The 20,714-nt window shown below is 40.5% G+C and overlaps 2 protein-coding genes across 5 annotated transcripts in view; one reads left to right on the top strand and one right to left on the bottom strand.

Annotated features, from left to right (window-relative positions):
* MCPH1 (microcephalin 1) overlaps positions 1-20,714 on the top strand; it is a 435,753-nt gene that overhangs the window by 226,233 nt on the left and 188,806 nt on the right. The gene's annotated exons all lie outside the window — the stretch shown is intronic.
* ANGPT2 (angiopoietin 2) overlaps positions 1-20,714 on the bottom strand; it is a 49,638-nt gene that overhangs the window by 16,134 nt on the left and 12,790 nt on the right. The window contains exons 2-3 of the mRNA XM_077290051.1: positions 11,385-11,540; positions 6,728-6,849 (exon numbers count right to left, since the gene is read on the bottom strand). Of these exons, the coding sequence (XP_077146166.1) occupies positions 6,728-6,849; positions 11,385-11,540 (278 nt within the window). The remainder of the gene's footprint in view (positions 1-6,727; positions 6,850-11,384; positions 11,541-20,714) is intronic.

Raw genomic sequence — 20,714 nt, 5'->3', positions numbered from 1 at the left:
TGCGAGTGGAGCAGCCACTGATTGGCTACAGGGCTGACATGCTACAACAACTTCCCGGGAGACCAGCGCCTACTCTGATGGAATGGCGCTGTCACCGAAAGTGAGTATATGCTGTATTTATTTTATACTGGAGGATTATAGTAATTGAGAAGGGGCTGTCCGAGTAGTAGACAACCTCTTTGAGGACCTGGAGATTTTTCATTTTTGCATTTTAGTTTTGACCTTGCCTATTTGCCATTACTACTTTTATGTTTTCCATCGACATAGCCATATGAGGACTTGTTTTTCATGGGGTAAATTCTAGTTTTGAATGGCATAATCCATTTTACCTTACATTACAACATGATTATCCAGGTCAGTATGATTTTGATAATACCAAATTAGCAATTTATTTGCTTTTTGTTAGTGTAAAAAATTCAGAAGTTGTTACCAAACAAAAATGGTTTTCTATTTTTTATTTATTCATTGAACTGTATGTACAGATTCCATGGAGTAGGTAAAAAAAAACTACGGTAAGTTCTTATCTTTTCCTGTTTTTTGGGATAAATCTTAGGTCATGTATCTACAAGAACAGCGCACAGGTCGTACCCATATGCCTAATATACAGTTAGGTCCATATATATTTGAACAGAGACAACATTTTTCTAATATTGGTTATAGACATTACCACAATGAATTTTAAACCAAACAATTCAGATGCAGTTGAAGGTCAGACTTTCAGCTTTCATTTGAGGGTATCCACATTAAAATTTTAATGAAGGGTTTTAGGAGTTTCAGCTCCTTAACATGTGCCACCCTGTTTTTAAAGGGACCAAAAGTAATTGGACAGATTCAATAATTTTAAATAAGATGTTCATATTTATGGTTGAAAACCCTTTGTTGGTAATGACTGCCTGAAGTCTTGAACTCATGGACATCACCAGACGCTGTGTTTCCTCCTTTTTGATGCTCTGCCAGGCCTTCACTGCAGTGGTTTTCAGTTGCTGTTTGTTTGTGGGCCTTTCTGTCTGAAGTTTAGTTTTTAACAAGTGAAATGCTGCTCAATTGGGTTGAGATCAGGTGACTGACTTGGCCATTCAAGAATGTTCCACTTCTTTGCTTTAATAAACTCCTGGGTTGCTTTGGCTTTATGTTTTGGGTCATTATCCATCTGTAGTATGAAACGACGACCAATCAGTTTTTCTGCATTTGGCTGGATCTGAGCACACAGTATGGCTCTGAATATTTCAGAATTCATTCGGCTGCTTCTGTCCTGTGTCACATCATCAATAAACACTAGTGACCCAGAGCCACTGGCAGCCATGCATGCCCAAGCCATCACACTGCCTCCGCCGTGTTTTACAGATGATGTGGTATGCTTTGGATCATGAGCTGTACCACGCCTTCGCCATACTTTTCTCTTTCCATCATTCTGGTAGAGGTTGATCTTGGTTTCATCTGTCCAAAGAATGTTATTCCAGAACTGTGCTGGCTTTTTAAGGCTACTTTCACATTAGCATCGCAATGCGTCGTTGTGTAGAAAAAACGCATCCTGCAAAGTTGCCCGCAGGATGCGCTTTTTCTCCATAGACTTTCATTAGCGACGCATTACGATGGAGTGCCACATGTCACAACCGTTGTGCGACGGTTGCGTCGTGTTTTGGCGGACAAAAAAAGTTACATGTAACTTTTTTTGTGCATCGTGTCTGCCATTTTTGACCGCGCATGTGATGCCGAAACTCCGCCCCCTCCTCCCCGGACATTACAATGGCATAGCGACGGCCCCGTGCCGACACTAGTGTGAAAGAAGCCTTAGATGTTTTTTAAGCAAAGTCCAGTCTAGCCTTTTTATTCTTGATGCTTATGACTGGCTTGCACCGTGCAGTGAACCCTCTGTACTTACTTTCATGCAGTCTTCTCATTATGGTAGATTTGGATATTGATACGCCGACCTCCTGGAGAGTGTTGTTCACTTGGTCGGCTGTTTTGAAGGGGTTTCTCTTCACCATGGAGATTATTCTGCGATCATCCACCACTGTTGCCTTCCATGGGCACCCAGGTCTTTTTGCATTGATGAGTTCACCAGTGCTTTCTTTCTTTCTCAGGATGTACCAAACTGTAGATTTTGCCACTCCTAATATTGTAGCAATTTCTCGGATGGGTTTTTTCTGTTTTCGCAGCTTAAGGATGGCTTGTTTCACCTGCATGGAGAGCTCCTTTGACCACATGTTTACTTCACAGCAAAACCTCCCAAATGCAAGCACCACACTTCAAATCAACTCCAGGCCTTTTATCTGCTTAATTGAGAATGACGTAACAAAGGAATTGCCCACACCTGTCCATGAAATAGCCTTGGAGTCAATTGTCCAATTTCTTTTGGTCCCTTTAAAAACAGGGTGGCACATGTTAGGGAGCTGAAACTCCTAAACCCTTCATCCAATTTTAATGTGGATACCCTCAAATGAAAGCTGAAAGTCTGAACTTCAATTGCATCTGAATTGTTTTGTTTAAAATTCATTGTGGTAATGTCTAGAACCAAAATTAGAAAAATGTTGTCTCTGTCCAAATGTATATGGACCTAACTGTAATAGGACTTTGCTGAAGGCACACCTTGCATTTTGAGTACTTCTTCATTGATGTTTAATTCCACAAAAATAGTCACATTGAAATGTTGAAACTGGTTGCTGAAAATAAAGTTTGCACCCCTGACGTAAGCAATATTTGGGTCAACTGAACCTTTTATAATTTAGTCCACATCTTTTATGACCGTCAGACGAACAATGATTTGGCTGATAATTCAGTCTGCTGGTTATTTTTTTTTAAAGCCTTATATTCAGCCTGAAGTGATCTTGCCTGACTCCTATACACAGGTGCTATTGCTTTGCCTAGTGCTCCTGTTTTCTCCATGAATGAGCTGCTGCCAGCCATCTCTAAGGGAGAACTACGGGATTTTTAACTCCTCCGAAAATCTAATGGGATGGGATCCTTAACTCCTCCGAAAATCATCTGGGGCTCCAATACTTTATAGCATTAGGCTAATGTGTATGGGGAGATTGGTTTAGGTATGGATCAAAACGCAGCACATCTACATGGGTTAAATAACTTTATTTTTATTGGGTCTTGTATGTATTGGACATTTAATATGTTCAGCATTAGACCTGGCGTAATAGTAATTTGTTGTGTCATGCCCAAATCCCTGTGGGAAGGCTATTGATTGAGGTTACTTAAGCCGTGTTGTCTTGCACACTCTAGTATTTTATTCTTCAAGCATTAGAAAGGCGACAGCCATGTCAGTTGTCTGTTCAGTCCACATTAGGTATTTATTACTTTCTATTTATAACAGATGGAGCTACTGGAATGTTAAAAATGTTCACTAACCTAATACATATGGCAACCTAGATAACATGGTTTAACCCTGGCATTGAAAGGCCCTTTTACAAGCTAATAGTGATAAAGTCTGTGTTATCACATCTTTATTGTGTCAAGTTGTATTTATTTCAGATGTGGGTTTGTACCATTCGCTGGTATGCAGTAATGACAAATAGGGGTTACTAGAAAGACCGAGCTTCTGATTCTTGGAATCCCGGTACAGAAAGTTAAACCAGTTTGTTGTAGCTTCCACTGAGATTCTAAAGACGATTTTAAAAAAGATAAAGAAAATTCAATAAACGGAAGATTTGTTGAAATGTAGTCATAATCCATGTGCGAACCCAACCCAGTATAAATGTGTACAACTATGAGAAGTGGACCAACTGCAAGTGATAACAGATTTAAAAAAATTGCTCGGTCAGCCTGCTAGGATTAAATACAGAGACTGAAAGTTAACATAAGCAAATATTAAATGAAAATGTATTTCATTTTTATTATTTTTTTTGGATGTGGGAGGGAGTTTTTTCTTTGAGGGGTCAGTATGGCAACAAATAATTTATACTCCATTGATTTCCCTTCAAAGAGTCTTCCTGGGTTCTCCTGGTCTCTACCTTCTAGTCCCCCTCGACAAACCAAAAATAATTACTACAGCCAAACACTGAGCAGAGTTGAGAAAAAAAGATTCACATGGCCTTGTTCCGGCAGCCACATTGATAGTCTGTGGCGTATAAACCAGAGTTCTGCAAACCTCCTCCTACTTCTACATCCTTGTCACTTCTGACCAGTAGGTTAAGCGCAATGTCACTTATCCATCGATTCGCAACAGTAATGTCATGCCAGACTTGCCAATCAAAAGATTTGCTGGGAAAGATGTAAGAGGAAAAGGTTCTGAGGGCTCTGGCCTAGTGGCCACAGACAAGCAACGGGACCAAGGTCCTACGAAAGTTTTGGCTCAATTGTACTGGGCAGTCATTTCTTGTTTGGAGAGAGACCAGAAACAAAAGTAGCCAGAAACCTCGGAAATATCAGTGCAGAGGGGGAAACATGCGGTGAATATCAATATTTTTTTTTTTATAAATAGTGTAACAGTATTTGAACTGTAATAAAAAAAGATGTGCAAATATGCCGAGGTCTGTAACTATGTAGTAATACTGCACATCTGAAAAATTGTGTTCTGTGATGCTTTCAACCCAACCAAAATCCTGTAGCATTACCCCAAGGGCTACTCAACACAGCAATGTTTAATGTCTGTCTGGTATCCTCGTATACCCTACTGTCTGCACACTGGTCCTATAGTTATATTACGATAGTAATTTTACTTTTTTATGTTTTTACATTAAATGTTGCACTGTACACCATTAAATGTTGATTTCTGGCCGACAATTGTCCATAGAAGGCAAAGATCCATAATATTCACATTCATAATACAGATGTGAAAATGGCATGCAGTTTAGATCTGTGTTACAGATGTGACAATGTAGAATTTTATTTTTGATAATTTGAGAATATATAGAGGCAAGCTGCACAAACATGCTGTATTGATTAGTGATGTATGGTGTAAAGAATAGTGATATACGGTATGTTTCTATCTAGATGTGCAGAGTATAGTTGGATCTTGTTTATCTTGCAATATAGTTCATTCAGACTGCATAAATACACGTATTCCAGGCACAGGATGGGATGTAATAGACAGAAAGAGAGAATAATATGTCATTGTGTCTGTGGAAATGCTTTTTATCTCCGTCCTGAGGAAGAACCCCTGAACTCTGGCACAATTGCTGTTTTATGAAAACAGATGGTATTTCCTCTATTGATCACTGGGGAAATGAGCATGATCACCGTAATAATCACCTTGTAAAAAACATTGTCTATGGCTTTTGGACACCGGCAGTGCACAATGAATAGACTTGTGTTACCCAATACTACTGCACTGTGCTCAAAGCAACTCTGGCCAAGTCCTGCAGCTCGTCAGGAAAGTACCAACTAGTGAAACATTTTCATGGTTGCTTTAATATCTGGGCACTTGTACTTTTTCTTTTTAAGTTTCACAAATTAGCCAGATAATTAAATTGCAAAGCACTTTACTTTGAGTCATATCAGATTGTAAAATTTTGTTTTAAAAATTAATTCTGCTTTCAGATATATTAGAAAACATTTAGATTTCCAAACTCATAAATAATAAATCCTTATGCACAATAAGACTATATTATGATCTGTTGTGTTCAAGTTCATTGCTGATAATGTTTATAGAGGTTTACAACCCCTAATGAAGACTACTTTGTTTCTCGTTACTGCCGTGTAAGAAAGTGCGTCCGACTAGTTTAAAGGTGTTGTCTGAAACCAAAGGTGAATTTCACACTAAATGTCTATCCATTTAACTTAATAAACTATTCACTTTTCTAATATACTTCAATTAAACCTTTCCTACCATTCTTTCTCTACTCTACTTTTTTTTATATCTAAAATTTTTCATTACCTCCCTTTTGAGAATTTCCAGTGCATGCTGGGACTCTTAAAGGAGTCATCATCATGGGGCTGAGGTGGGAGTCACTGCCACAGCTGCTGCCTCCCACCCTTAAACGAAGCTGTATTGGTGATGTCCGTCTCTACTGACCATGCGTCGGTTGTCAATTACATCACATGCTCAGAATGCGCTAGTTTGGTTAGAATGTGCACTAACATTGTGCTCACTGTCAGGATCTAATGTGAAATAACAAACCGGCAAGAGAGCACACTGTCATTGTCTATGGAAAAGGACAGAAAGCAGTAAGCAGGGAGAACCGAGACCAGCCCCTGTAATGGACACCACCACCTTGAGGCCGGAAACATCAGTGACGTCTGTTTCGAGGGCTTGTCTGGTTTCTGTTCTCCCTGCTTTCCAATTTCTCGCCTTTTCAGTGTGCACTGACAATGTGCTCTCTTTCCGGCATGTCTCTTTACTTTAGACCAGGTGAGAGTGCACATTTAAAGGAATATAGCACACAGCGCATATACTGAGCAAGCGTTGTAAATGACAACAGGGCATGCTCCGTAGAGTAGGGACGAGCCCAACCCTGAAACGGACATCACTGATGACGCTTCATTTCGTGGTGGGGATTGCAGCTGCGGCAGTGAACACAGCCCTGGCCCCTGATGACATCATGTGTAAAAATCCTCATTGTATGCTAGATTACTCAAACAAAATGTCAATGCAAGTTTTTTTTAAAAAATCATCGGAATATTTACAATAGAGAGGGAATCATAAGGAATTTTTAATTGAAGTACCGTACAATAGAAAAGTGGTTAGATTAAATACATAAACATTTAAGAAATTCACCTTTGATTTCGGACAGCGCATTTAAGTTGTTGTGTAAATAAAGAAACAAGTCCAATGCTTTACCTGTTCTTGTCTTGTAATTTGTTTATTTCAGTGGTTTGATCTGTTATTTGCTTTTCCAGTTTGTTAGTCGAAAATGAGTTTTCCAGAAGCTGAAGTTCAAGACGGCTTGTTTGATTAAATACCTGTTAAAATAAATGAAAATGGGTGCTGAATGCGATTTCATATTGCTGATGCAATTTTAGACTCATAGGCTTACACTGGCACTGTTGCATTTGCTATACCAGTGGTCATCAACCTTCGGACGAGGCAGCATTAAGTCTATTGTAGTCTCTTGCATCATGTGTACTTGGAGTAATCTACTATATAATTGTGAAGGGGGACTTCCGTCTTTCTGTCTCTCCTTCTGTCTGTCCAGGCTGCCGTGACCAATCAGCGACGGGCACAGTCCGGCCGAGAATTAGTCCCTCCCTACTTCCGTCCAGTCAGTGCCTGGCGCCCGCATACTCCACTCCAGTCAGCGCTCACACAGGGTTAATGCCTGTGTTAACGGACCGCGTTATGCAACAGGTAACGCACTCCGTTAACGCTGCTATTTACCCTGTGTGTCCCCAATTTTTTACTATTGATGCTGCCTATGCAGCATCAATAGTAAAAAGATGTCATGTTAAAAATAATTTAAAAAAACAAAAAAACATGCTATTCTCACCTTCCGTAGTCTGCCGAGGCGCGCGCGGCTGCCGCCATCTTCCGTTCCCAGAGATGCATTGCGAAATTACCCAGAAGACTTAGCGGTCTTAGCGGTGAGTATATAACTATTTTTTATTTTAATTATTTTTTTTACAGGGATATGGTGCCCACACTGCTAATACACTACGTGGGCTGTGTTATATACCGCGAGGCTGCTATATACTACCTGGCTAGTGTTAGATACTATGTGGGCAGTGTTATATACTGCGTGGGCTGTGTTATATACTGCGTGGGCTGTGTTATATACTGCGTGGGCTGTGTTATATACTGCGTGGGCTGTGTTATATACTGCGTGGGCTGTTATATACTGCGTGGGCTGTGCTATATATTACATGGCCAGTGGTATATACTGCGTGGCCTGTGTTATACACTACATCGCCTGTGTTATACTACGTGGCTGCTATATACTGTGTGGGCTGTGTTGTATACTGCATGGGCTGTGATACATATTACTTATTTTTTATAATCAAAGTTAATCTTTCATTTAACTGCAATGTTTTTATCTTGTGACCACATTATTTGTTTTCTAATTGTGGTTATAATCTGAAGTAGCTGATTTCCTAGACAAGAAGCACGGGCTTGTATGCTATACTGCAGGCGCTGGCCGGACTTCTTGATTTAGTGCTCCTGAGCTACGGAGAATACACAGTTTAGGCTGGCGGCTCAGCCATCCCGCTGACTTGAGTATCAATCATGATCAGTGCGCCACCCCCTTTATGCAGTGCTGGGAGACAGAAGTGGTGCACACCTAAAAAGTGAAAGTGAGTTTACCACTTTAATGATCAAACTAACTTGGCACCAGGTCGACACCCCAATAACCATCAAAAAAAAAGACTTAGCACTGTGGACTCATGTGAAGCCACCACTAATTACATAATATTTTGTGGATAATTAATCATTTTCAGTGGTTGGAAAATCCCCTTTAATCTAATGCTGATTTATTAAACCTACGTGAAAAGCATGGCATACCTAAGAAATGACTATGTTTTTATATGAGAAATAGTTCAAGATTTTTGTCTTCTGCTTAGATCATTCTTAGGAATGTTATTTATTCCATTGATGAGAATGTCTCGGAAGGAAAACGCTGCGATAGACGTTTGTACATTTTGCATCATCATGCTACATGCTGTTCAGACAATACTATTTGTGTAATTGTTACATTTTCTGCTTTTATCTGGAGCCTGTGTCTGTTGACAGGAAGACCTCATTACTCATATCCGTCATGCTAAATTTTTACTTGAGGATAAGATTTCACATTTTTAGGTTCCTTGGAAAAAGAAAGCTCTTTACTATGATCCCGACACATTTTCCAAAGGAGCGCAAAAAAAGAGTAGATTCAATTCACAAGTGCTATTATGTGTTTATTAACATGCTCTGTTCACATTTAAAAGGAATGTCCCTTTTTAAGGGTGGATGCAATAGCGTGGTTGTAGGGCTTCATGCAAGACTAGTGAATGAGTGCGAGGTGGGCTCCCCTGGATGCAATTCTAGGCCTTGGTGTGATTTCTGCTGGGAAGCTTTGACTGTCAGTATGCCAATAATAGAGCTGGATGTCACTACTTGGTGGGAGAGGGTGGTGAGGATGAATCTTGGATGTGGCTCGCGACCCTCTCTGAGCTGAATGTGGCTCTCAAGGCTAGAAAGGTTTGGAATTTCTGCTCTAGTTTCTAACAGTGGGAAATATGGAAACATTTTATTTTATTTTTTTCTATATAAAAAATCTAAAAACCTTTAAAATGTAATTGATAATTTTAAACAACATATTTCTTTTAAGATTAGTATAGTTGTTATTAAATACATATTATTGCATTTATGAAGTGGAGCTACCACTAAACAGGGCTCTGTGAATCGTTGATTGGTGTCTGTATCTTTCTGTCTTCAGGGTTGCAATATAAATGTCTTAATCCCCAAAAAAGCAGTAATTTGACAAGTAAACTGCTTTGATTACACTGGAGGTAATGGCCTATGTTATCAGTAATTTGAAAACTACTGCTGTCAATTTTGGGACATGATGTATGACTAGTACTTGACACCGTTCCCCTTTCTTGGAAAAAAAGGAAACATTTAGCAATAGTTTATAATTAGGACATTATTGAGCAACTTATAGGCAGGAAATTGCCTACCTTATAGCAGCCAGCCTATTGTTATTTTTTCACTACAAGTTAGAAAACCAAGCGCCCATTTACATTGGCCAATAATCGGGAATGGTCTTAAAGGGAACCTGTCACCCCCCAGGCGTTTTTAACTGAAAGAGCCATCTTGTGCAGCACTAATGCAGCATTCTGTCAAGGTGGCTCTTTTAGTTGTGGTCCCTTTCAATGCTAAAATAATTGTTTTTATAATTTGTCCCTGATACCTCGAATTTGTCAGGGGGGCATGTTTTTTCCCACCGGACCCAAACGCCTCCCAGCCATCACTCAGTACTCTGTGGCCTAGGCTCCGCCTCCTCTGCCTTCATTAACGTCCCACTCGCACTCCCGGATTTACCGCCTTGTCAGTGACCACTGCGGTGCGTCCCTCGCTTCCCAGACGACCTTCCGCGGTCGGAGCAGCAGCCGCAACAGCGACCACTTTGAGGAAGTCAACACGCAGCAGTCGCCCCGGTGCCTGCGCTGTACATTTTTTTTCGGGCATGCGCAGTTTTCGCTGCCCTTTGAATTTACAGCGCAGGCGCCGGGGCCACAGCAGAACACACGGACGACTGCTGCGGAAGCGAGGCATGCACCGCGGTGGTCACTGACAAGGCGGTAAATCCGAGAGCCCCAGTGGGACGTTAATGAAGGCAGAGGAGGCGGAGCCCGGCACGCAGAGTATTGAGTGATGGCTGGGAGGCGTTTGTGTCCAGGGGGAAAAGACAATTCTCCCCTGACAAATTCGAGGTATCGGGGACAAATTAGAAAAACTATTATTTTAGCCTTGAAAGGGACCACAACTAAAAGAGCCACCTTGACAAAATGCATCATTAGTGCTGCACAAGGTGGCTCTTTTAGTTAAAAACACCTGGGGGGGAAGGTGACAGGTTCCCCTTAATAGGCTGGCAAACACCTTGCTTAAAAATGATTGTCATGTGTAAGCAGGACATGTGCTGCCGTGAACTGATATTCTATGCGCACAGAATGATTGTTGTGCATATGGAAATGTGCTCAGACTGTTACAGGCCAAACCGGTTAGGGTATGTTCCCATGTAAACGCTGCGGGTTGGATGCTGCGTACAACCACAGCCTCCAACCTGCAGCAGCCAGATGTTACAGCATAGGTGATGGGATTTCAAGAAATCCCATCTTCACTATGCGTGCACAGACGCCTCTGGCTTCCCTGCGGAGACGGACATGCGGCGCGTCTTTCCAGACCGCAGCATGTCTATTTGTCTTGCGGAGACGCTCATTCTCCGCAAGATAAATATCACCAGTCCAATGTATTGGGTGCTGTGATTCCGCACGGTTCAATGAACACATGCGGAATCACCTGCGTTCAAAAGCCGGCAGCTGATTATTGACCTTGGGGAAGTAGCCTTATTAATCACCGGTTATTAAACTGGAAATATCTAGATTCAAGTATACAGCTAATTTTTTTTAAGTTTTGAGAGTTATTTAATTAGGTTTTCTGGAGTTAAATAACTATGTCCATCTTGCCTTGTTCTAGTTTCTCGGATGGTCATACAAAAGGTGGGGGCGAGGGTTTAGGTCTGGGTGGTAATAGCAACTCTTGTGATTAAGGTGATTTATGGAGAACAGAAATGCTTTAGTCTGGCGAGAGTGGATGCTCAGCTCTGAACCAGAGATTAATGGAGCATTTTACAGACCATGTTTCTTCCGGAGTGGGTTAATAGTACACACATTTTACATAAACATCACAAACTGTATGACTGCCCCTAAGACAATATTCTCCTTTGTTCGGGCATATTTTGAGGTGCAGCACCACCCTGGTACTCATATGGCAGACTGCACGAAATGTTGCTGTGCCCATTTACCTGGGCTTCGACGTCTGTTAGCTTCTTCGTCTGCTCTGCAGTTTGATTGAGCAGATTTGTCCCAATCTCCATCATCATAGCAGTGTGATTCTGCACTGCGTGTTTTTGCATCTCCACCATCTCTTTTTTCATGCTGTCTTGGACGTAGTTTTCAAGCTGCCAAAGAGAAAAAACATGAAAGGTTTCTGGATGTCGGACAATGCTACCTACAAGTGACATCTTGGATCATGACTGCCTTGTGAGGCACAAGTACTAACAGTCCATATTGGAAAAAGTCCACTTGTGTTTGGACGCAATGGAGGTGGTTAATAACCATACATCAAGTCATACCAGTTTTCGTTTTAGGCTAACCCAGAAGAGTGCAATGTTTTAGATGCCCATACAAACATATCTATAGGACACAACATAGAAAGTGATTCATTGGCAGCAAATTTTGAGATCCGTTTGTTTCCTGCTTATTTGGATTTGTTCAGTGTTGTCTTTAAAGGGAATCTGTCACCAGGTATTTGCTACCCCATCAGAAGAATTATTATACGGGCAGAGTCCCTGATTCCAGTGATGTATCACTTACTAGGCTGCTTGCTGCAGCTTTAATACAATCACTATTTTAAATATTTCAGATCTAGCTGTATAACCCCGCCCACACCACTGATTGACAGCTTACTGTGTCCACTGTGCATAGGCAAAAAGCTGCTAATCACTAGTGGGTGTGCAATTGGACTAGATGACAGCAGATTTACTAGTCCTCTTGTGATAATCTCCTGGTGATAAAATAGTGATTTTTATCAAAACTACACCAATCAGCCCAGTAAGTGACTCATCGCTGGAATCAACATCTCTCTGTTATGTTGCTCTCAAATTAGGTTTAAAAAAACTGGCGACAGATTCCCTTTTAAGTAAGCTTATTTCACAGGTTTTCCTTTAGAACATTACCATCAGTCATTGCTAACTGTGATGGGGAAGGGTCAAGACTAATTTTATGTTGTGTTTTTTTTTTGTTTTTTTTTTTGTTTTTTTTTTTTTGGGGGGGGGGGGGGGTTAATGCAGGTCACCTTAGTTACAGTTTCATAGCTTCTATGCCAGAATCTTAAAGACAGAAGAAAGGCAGACATTTTTAGAATGTCTTCCGCAGTGATAAAGTCTTTTGAATTGAGTACTAATGTACAGTAGCCGGCCTGTTACAGTAGCAGTACAAAGCCTGTTAGTTGTTACTTGCCAGTCGTTGGCCATAGGTCATCAGTATGTCTTGTATTGTACATGTTGCATCTGTTCTATTACTAGTTCTCATCTAAAGAAGTGCTTGTGTGAAAGCTTGTAGACCATCATCTGCTAGTTGAGCACTGCAAGGGATTGGAGCGCTGATGCTGTAATGTATTGCATTACATTGTTTTCCTTAGCTTTACACCGATTTCTCTTTGATCTCGGAGGAGATAGCGCATCCTTTCTCAATCTTTAAAGAACTGTATCCTGAAAATAATTTAGATGTGTAGTGCCTTAACAACATACAGTACAGTTGCATCTTTCTTTTTTTTTTTCTTTTAACAACTTTAATCTGCTTGAAAATTGACCTGTGGGTACAGATTTTAATTCTGCAGCATGTCAGTTTCTGCTGCTGATTTTCACTCTTTGCTATGCATATCTGACACAAAAATATACAACTAATGAGTATGTTACTGATTTTTGCCTTGGATCGGTTGGAGTTTTTTCCCTAAATTTACTCCCCTTTTGGGCATACTGTAAATGTCGAAAATTTACATAGCCATGTGTTCATCCAGCCACCAACACACTGTCGAAAATTGACTTAGCCATGTGTTCATCCAGCCACCAACACACTGTCGAAAATTGACTTAGCCATGTGTTCATCCAGCCACCAACACACTGTCGAAAATTGACTTAGCCGTGTGTTCATCCAGCCACCAACACACTGTCGAAAATTGACTTTGCCGTGTGTTCATCCAGCCACCAACACACTGTCGAAAATTGACTTTGCCATGTGTTCATCCAGCCACCAACACACTGTCGAAAATTGACATAACCATATGTTTATCCTGCCACCAACGCACTGTCGAAAATTGACTTTGCCATGTGTTCATCCAGCCACCAACACACTGTCGAAAAGTGACATAACCATATGTTTATCCTGCCACCAACGCACTGTTGAAAATTGACAGAGCCATGTGTTCATCCTGCCACCAACGCACTGCACTAGTGGAATAAATCAAGATTCTGATTAAATAAGCCCATGTTGACGTTATTTATCACCAGTTTAGAAGTGGCCCAGAATATTTTAACGATCTGGAATAAATGAATGCCACGCATTTGACATGCAGCCTAATTTCAAACATGTGTAATATTGAAGACCTGAAATATATACGGTTGGTGTTACACAAACAAACATGAGTGATTGAACTCATTATTCTGTTAGGATATTCTAACCGCATATTATTCCATGGTAATGCACAACTTGCAACTTGTCAACTAAATTGACTATAAACTTTGAATTCTGTGATGAGAGTTGACTGACATAGAGTTATATAGAAAATTGCAGAGAGGCTGGGGAGTATTTAGTTCTGGGTCAGGGTTCAGGATTCATTACTATTTTTCTATGCAGAGCCCTCAGACTGCTTATTCCAATACAGGTAACTAGCAAAAAGAGTAACCCGAGAAGAATTCTAAAGTAGCAACATAAGTTCCTATTTACTAATGCATGTAGTGCACAGCAGGTACATGGGCATAAATGCCAAATTTTCTCTTTTGAAAGCCATTTGTCATCTGTTCTTGTAGGAATGTGCACATTTTATGGCCCACTGGAGATATTTGGATTTGACAATGTTATGTTTGGATCATGTGCCACCTGTCATTTTTACACAAAACTGACGTGAAAAGATTAATGAGATGGTGCGAATATGCTGGTATTCTTCACAATTTTAAAAGTTTTGTTTTTTTTAATAACTCAGTGTATTCTATGTCTTTGTATGATTATGAATATAATGTTGCTTGTTTTTTAAGGGTAGGAAGATATTTATTTATGCTGTTCGTTTTCTACCATAGTGGCTATTCTGATAATATTCCTTTTTGTCAGTCATTATCCAATTGATGTTATATAGTTTTGAGGGTTGCAACTTGTCTTCTGCAGCAAGAGCCTAAACAAAAACATCCCAAACATCTTTTGATATTTCAAGTGGTATTTTGTGTACATACATGTTCCATGAATCGGGCAGGATGTTCTATTCAGGTAGATATCTTGAAAAGCTACACTAGCCCCGTAACTTTCAATACTGGCAGCTTGTTGGAGAGGACTGCCATAATTAGCTACCGTGATATGTCTGTTTGGTAAGTAATCCCAATGAAATAAGAGTTCAGAAGTACCTTTTCCTAGAACACTGCTTCGGTTATTCCTAGCAGGAATTTAGGAATAAATGAACAACTGGGGAGATGGTATCCCTACACAGTTTAACATTGACCATGTGGTGGCGACTTTGTAGGGACATGCCCTTTTAACAAAGCAGAATGTTACCACTCAGATGTCAATTCATAAATTTCCATAAGGAATATTAAAAAAACAACTTTGTTTTAGGATATATTAGAGTTCTGTTATTGTATTATTTTCCTTAACTGAATTTTCCAAATAATTGTTACAAACAAGGACTTACAGGGAGAGCGACAAACGGGGAAAACCTTCACGTTGCAGAGAGCTGAAATTGAGCCTGAAATGTAAGGGCTAATCTGAATGCACTGGCTCAGAGACATGGGAACAGATTGTTACATATATGATCTTATAAACTGTGGGGCCTTTAGTTGTTTTTTTTAATCAACAATAGATTATCACATGGTACTTTTCTTGCCACCAGCATGAAGTTTTGGAAACTTTTTAACTAAGGCCTAATAAAGTTGTCAGCCATGAGTTTTCTTCTTAACATCTAGTAAGACATTTCTCTAATAGTAGAAATACTAATGATGGGGTTGTTGTGAAAATGGTTGGTACAGCATCGGTTTGTATTTTGCATATTGTCATCCCTTGGATCCATATTCTTGAGCATTTAGTTTTGCATGCTCAAAGGTGCACAGGAGTCTATAAAATAAATAATGTGGACAAGTGATCAAAAGCCCTGCTTGTACAAAACATGGAAGGGATTATAGATAAAGCAGAAACAGGTCTGTTGGATGTGTTACCCTTAACAAATGTTTGACCTTGGTTTACAAAAAGTATGTAATGAAGAATGAGAAGCATGTCAAAGTTCAAATGTCTAAAGTGATCTTTTATTTCACTGTCACGTACCACAAACAAACACTGTGCATGGAAAGTTGAACTTTATGTAGTCATTTGAGGGCATCACAGATTTGGTACCCCACTGACAAAGTATCTACTGACATGTTCGAGTAACACTCCGAGTACACATTTAAAAGGTTGCTCTTTTTTGCCATTTGTTTGGTCAATGGTGAATTTAAATGCATGATTCTGTGGGCCTGTCAACTTCTTTATCAGTAACAGTCATACTTAAAGGAGTATGCTCAAGTTGTGTCTTGGTTGGTTAGGAGCTTCTCCTGCTACTGTAAGGCTACTTTCACACTAGCGTCGGGAACAACCCGTCGCTGTGCGTCGGGCCGACGTTCCCGACGCTAGCGTGGTCTCCGCCGCACAACGGGGGCAGCGGATGCATTTTTCCCACGCATCCGCTGCCCCATTGTGAGGTGCGGGGAGGTGGGGGCGGAGTTCCGGCCGCGCATGCGCGGTCGGAAAAAGCGGACCGTCGGGAGCAAAAAACGTTACATGTAACGTTTTTTTCTCCCGACGGTCCGCTACCACACGCCCAAGCGTCGCAAAACGGACGCGACGTTTGGCAATGCGTCGCAAATGCGTCGCTAATGTTAGTCTATGACGAAAAAACGTATCCAGCAAGAACTTTTGCTGGATGCGTATTTTCGGCAAAACGACGCATTTGCGACGTATTGCAGTTAACGCTAGTGTGAAAGTAGCCTAACACGTTAATTTGTTGTCATTGTCCTGAAGTGTAGACTTTTGTCACTATATTTACATATAGAGAAAACATGCCCTTTGAACAAGCACATGGCTCAGGAAAGTAAGCAGCCATGATTAGGAGAACTGCTCTGGAAAATGCTAATGTGGAAGCTGGTGACTTTTGCCGGACTGAGAACAGCTTAGGAGTTGAGAGGTAACAGGAGTGAGGCGATCAGCTAGAAACCAATCAGCTGAAAAGAGCTGACTGAGATCATCAGAGTTAACTTATCAGCTTGGATATAGTATTGTAAATACATTTAATAATCTCTATACAGTTATCAGGTTCTCCAATCTGGGAGATATAATACAACTTTAACAGTATACTATAGAGCTGACAAACAAAAGTATTACCAATGCATAAAGGGAAATTACCATCAGAAAATGACCTATTGATTTATCTTTTTTACACAATAGAATGTACCTGTACGTGATTTCGAGGGTGATCGTCTGTGGAGAAGGCTAAGTAGTACAGAAATCTCCATATGCTGCAGATAACTCCTATATTAAATAGCCAGCATCTGTTTCTAACAGCCATGGCCAGACCTAAGCTTTGACAGCTTTGACTGTGGCTGTCAGCCAATTAAGCACCACTGTCAATCACTCAAAGTGGTGTGTAAATGGAACACGTACCATTGTTCTCCTTTATCAGCTCCCATTGGTACCCCGTGACACTAGGCCAATGGGTTACCATAACAGCCAGGGGGCCTGATGAAGTACCATGTAACTGCCAACTTGGTCCTTGAAGGAGACCTCAATTTTCACTATATACTTGAATACTAGGTATTGCATTACATAGTATATGATAGGACGATTGCAGGCTGTAGTCCCCTGTGGGGACTAAAATATTAAGTAAAAAAAATTGTTTAAAAAAAATTATCACCCACCTTTACCCCCATTAAAAATAAACATATAGTATCACCACGTTCATAAAAGTCATATTTATGAAAAAAAAAATCATAAACCAGATTGGCAAATGCCGTTGCAAGAATAAAAGTCAAAATGCCAGAATTGCAGTTCTTCGGTCAACATAGCCAAAAAAAAAAATCTGCAAAAACAGATCCAAGCATCTCATTGTACCCCAAATTGGTGTCAATAAAACCGTCATCTTGTCACGCAAAAATCAAACCCCACGTAGCTCAATCAATGGGAAAAAAAAAGTGAGGTTTCTAGGAAAATGGCGGAAAACCCAAAAAATTTCGTTTTTACAAATCTTTGAAATTGGCATTCTAACATAATTTGCACGAGCCGACGTCGTCGGTGCTCATGCAAATCTAGCGAATGCGCGCCGCTCATTCCGGGAGCATCAGTGCGTCTCTGAAGCTGGGTGTACGCTTCTACATCTGTGAGATAGGGGCCGATTTTCTTTGTGTCATCCGTGTTTTGTTGACTTTGCATATTCTCATCCATTTCTAATAACTGCAGGAGATAAACTGATTTTTTTCTCCATTTAATCTTAACAGTGGATTAGTGGATAACAGATGAAACACTGATGTGCAAATTATGTCTTCCGTACGTTTTGCCCGGATCCCCAAAGACCGTAATAACCGAGTCTGATTTGCAAAACTGTTCAGAATAGGACATGTTTGGTATTCCACAGACCAGACACATAGTTCAGTGTTTAAAACTGATGTGTGTATGGATTAGTGCCCCTCTCTGAGACCAAAAACCAGAGCGCACACTAACGTATACAGCAGATGTGTGAATGTAGCCTTACTTTCAGTACGTTTTAGTGCAGTGTTGAAAAAATTGTTCCTAATTTCTTGTATGGAAGAATCGCAATATTTTCTAATTATATTTATTAACACTGTTTTTCCTCGGAGTATCCTACAATTATAGTGAAAGCGGCAGAGGTCAACAGGTTGTCGTATCATGCTACCTAAACCATTTCTCTCATGTTTCTAGCCAGAACGAAGCTGATTTTATGAGAAATCGAATCCCATTCCACCAAGCACATGTTTAGTGTCTACATATGAGCATGCAGATTCCACATGACACTCTTGCAGTGATTGCCTGGCCTCACCTTTCTGTCCCAGCATTTTCTAGTGATTGCCACTTGCCTCAGCTAATCCCAAAACACAAAATCCCTTTGACCCCCCCCCCCCCGTCACTGAACACTTGCCGCGCAGGAATGTGCTGCAGATTATAGGAATACTATTTCTGATGGAATGTCTGTCTTTCTTTTGAATGTTTGTTACAAGAAAATAATCCATCACGATAAACCTGTATTGTTTTTTAAGAAACTGTAACAATTCTACCATTTTGGAAGAGCCTCTAGGAAGTGAAAGTGATGGACACCCATTGAATTTGAAGGGATGGCCCAGATTAGTCTCTAAAGGGACACCCACTACACCCAGTGGACCTCATTTGACTCTTAGTGAGGTCTGTTGGTTACCTTTATGGTGTTTGGCATTTTAGCTAAAGAATTTAGCAGCATGCTGAGCTAATTTCTCTGTATAAGGGGTTATTCCTTTTCAAAGGTTATCATTCCAGGGGCTCAGAGAAGCAAGAAATTAAAGCTGAGCTGTCACTCGCTCTCCTGGGGTCCGGCGCTGCCTCTCGCCACTGCCCCAGTGATTGTATATATGCTGGCAGCAGTCAAAATGACCGTTCTGTATCCAGTCGCTAAGCTTAGCTCTCCTACCGATGTACACACCACAATATGATCTCAGTGATTGGCTACAGCTACCTTGATATTCTGGAGGGATAATCTTTTGAAAGGGCAATCCCGTTAAATATGATTGATTCTATGACAGAGGATGCAATTGGAGACTCTAGCACATGTAAGCATAGCTTAAGTCTGTTTGCAGAAGCTCAGAGTTTACATTAGTTGGAATTTTTGCAGTAGTTGTTACCAATGCAGGTATATGACCCAGCTAAACCTATTTGTGTATATTAGTGATAACTAGCGAACGTGCTTGGATAAAGTGTTATCAGAGCATGCTCAGGTGCTAAGAGGGTCTTCGGCGTGCTCGAAAAATATGTTTGAGTCCCCACAGCTGCATGTTTTGCAGCTATTTTTGACAGCCGCAATGTATTCAGGGATAGCCTAACAAAGAGCCATCGGGGACTTGAACATATTGAGATGTGCAGCCGCGGGGACTCGTACATATTTTTCAAGAACGCCGAAAAAACTCGGTTAGCAACTGAGCATGCTCAGGTAACACCTTATCCCAGCACGTTCCCTCATCACTAGTGTAGATCAGTTGCGTATTCGATTCAGTTCTGCTATAATAGATTTAATAGGACATATTTATAGACTGACATAGAAGTGAAAGATGCGCTGCCTCCTCCGATGAGTTGACCTGTTTAGGAAGGTGGCACTGATTGGGCAGATGGCGGAATATACTGGAAGCCTATTGGACGTTTTGACCCTTTTTACATAAAGTCCCACGTGATTGGCTTTCCCCATCTATGGTATCACCTTCTCCCACTTGTACTTTTATGCTTTTTATTGTGTTATCTTGAATTGTTTGCTAAATGTGGTATTATATAACATTTACAGATATTTTGCAAGAATAAAAAACAGTAGTATAAATATCTATTACAGAGATATTCACAATCACTATTGACTTATGTAAAAAGAAAAACAAAATCATATTTAATGTAAAACTAGTCTAATTCTATTAATAAAACACAAGAGCGATTATAAAATTTCCTGTAGTCATTTTTGCTAAACCAGAGCGATAGAACACTATAAACCACAGCGTGTGAATAGGAGCCAATGAAGATGATGATTTTTCTTGTTTTTGTATTTATAAAGATTTAATGTGCACACAATGTCTTTTTTAGGCAGGTAATACTCTTATGTTAACAAGAATGTATATAAGCACTGCAGTGTAAAAACAACCCACTGCTCATGTGTACAGACTTTTGAGGTTTTTTTTTAACTGCTTAATGTTTCTAAAGACGTAAATCGGTTAGGAGAAGTGCCATGTCCAATTCATCAGGCAGCTTCTGCTTAGAAGTGGCTCACTCAAGGGTGGACATATGATTGGTTCAACCTGTGCAGCCGCACAGGGGCCTAAGAGGTAAGGGGGCCCATTTCCACTTCCAAAGCAAGTGGAATTGAACATTTTAATGAAAAAAAGCCCAACTATTGGACTGAAATGGGTTCTTATATTGTTCTTGCACAGGAGTCCTTTCCTGTGTTTGTCCGCCACTGCGCTCACTCAGGGTCGGTGTCAGCACCCGGGCAAGTGACGTGGCCCTAGCAAGATGGGGGGTCCATTTTGACAAGTGTGACCAACTTTTTACTATTGAAGCTGCCTATGCAGCATCAATAGTAAAAAGATATAATGTTAAAAATAATT

Source organism: Ranitomeya variabilis, chromosome 2, assembly GCF_051348905.1.
Source record: "Ranitomeya variabilis isolate aRanVar5 chromosome 2, aRanVar5.hap1, whole genome shotgun sequence".
Lineage (NCBI taxonomy): Eukaryota > Metazoa > Chordata > Amphibia > Anura > Dendrobatidae > Ranitomeya > Ranitomeya variabilis.
Note: the sequence above shows the minus strand (reverse complement) of the source record. Positions and strands in the feature narration are given on the sequence as shown.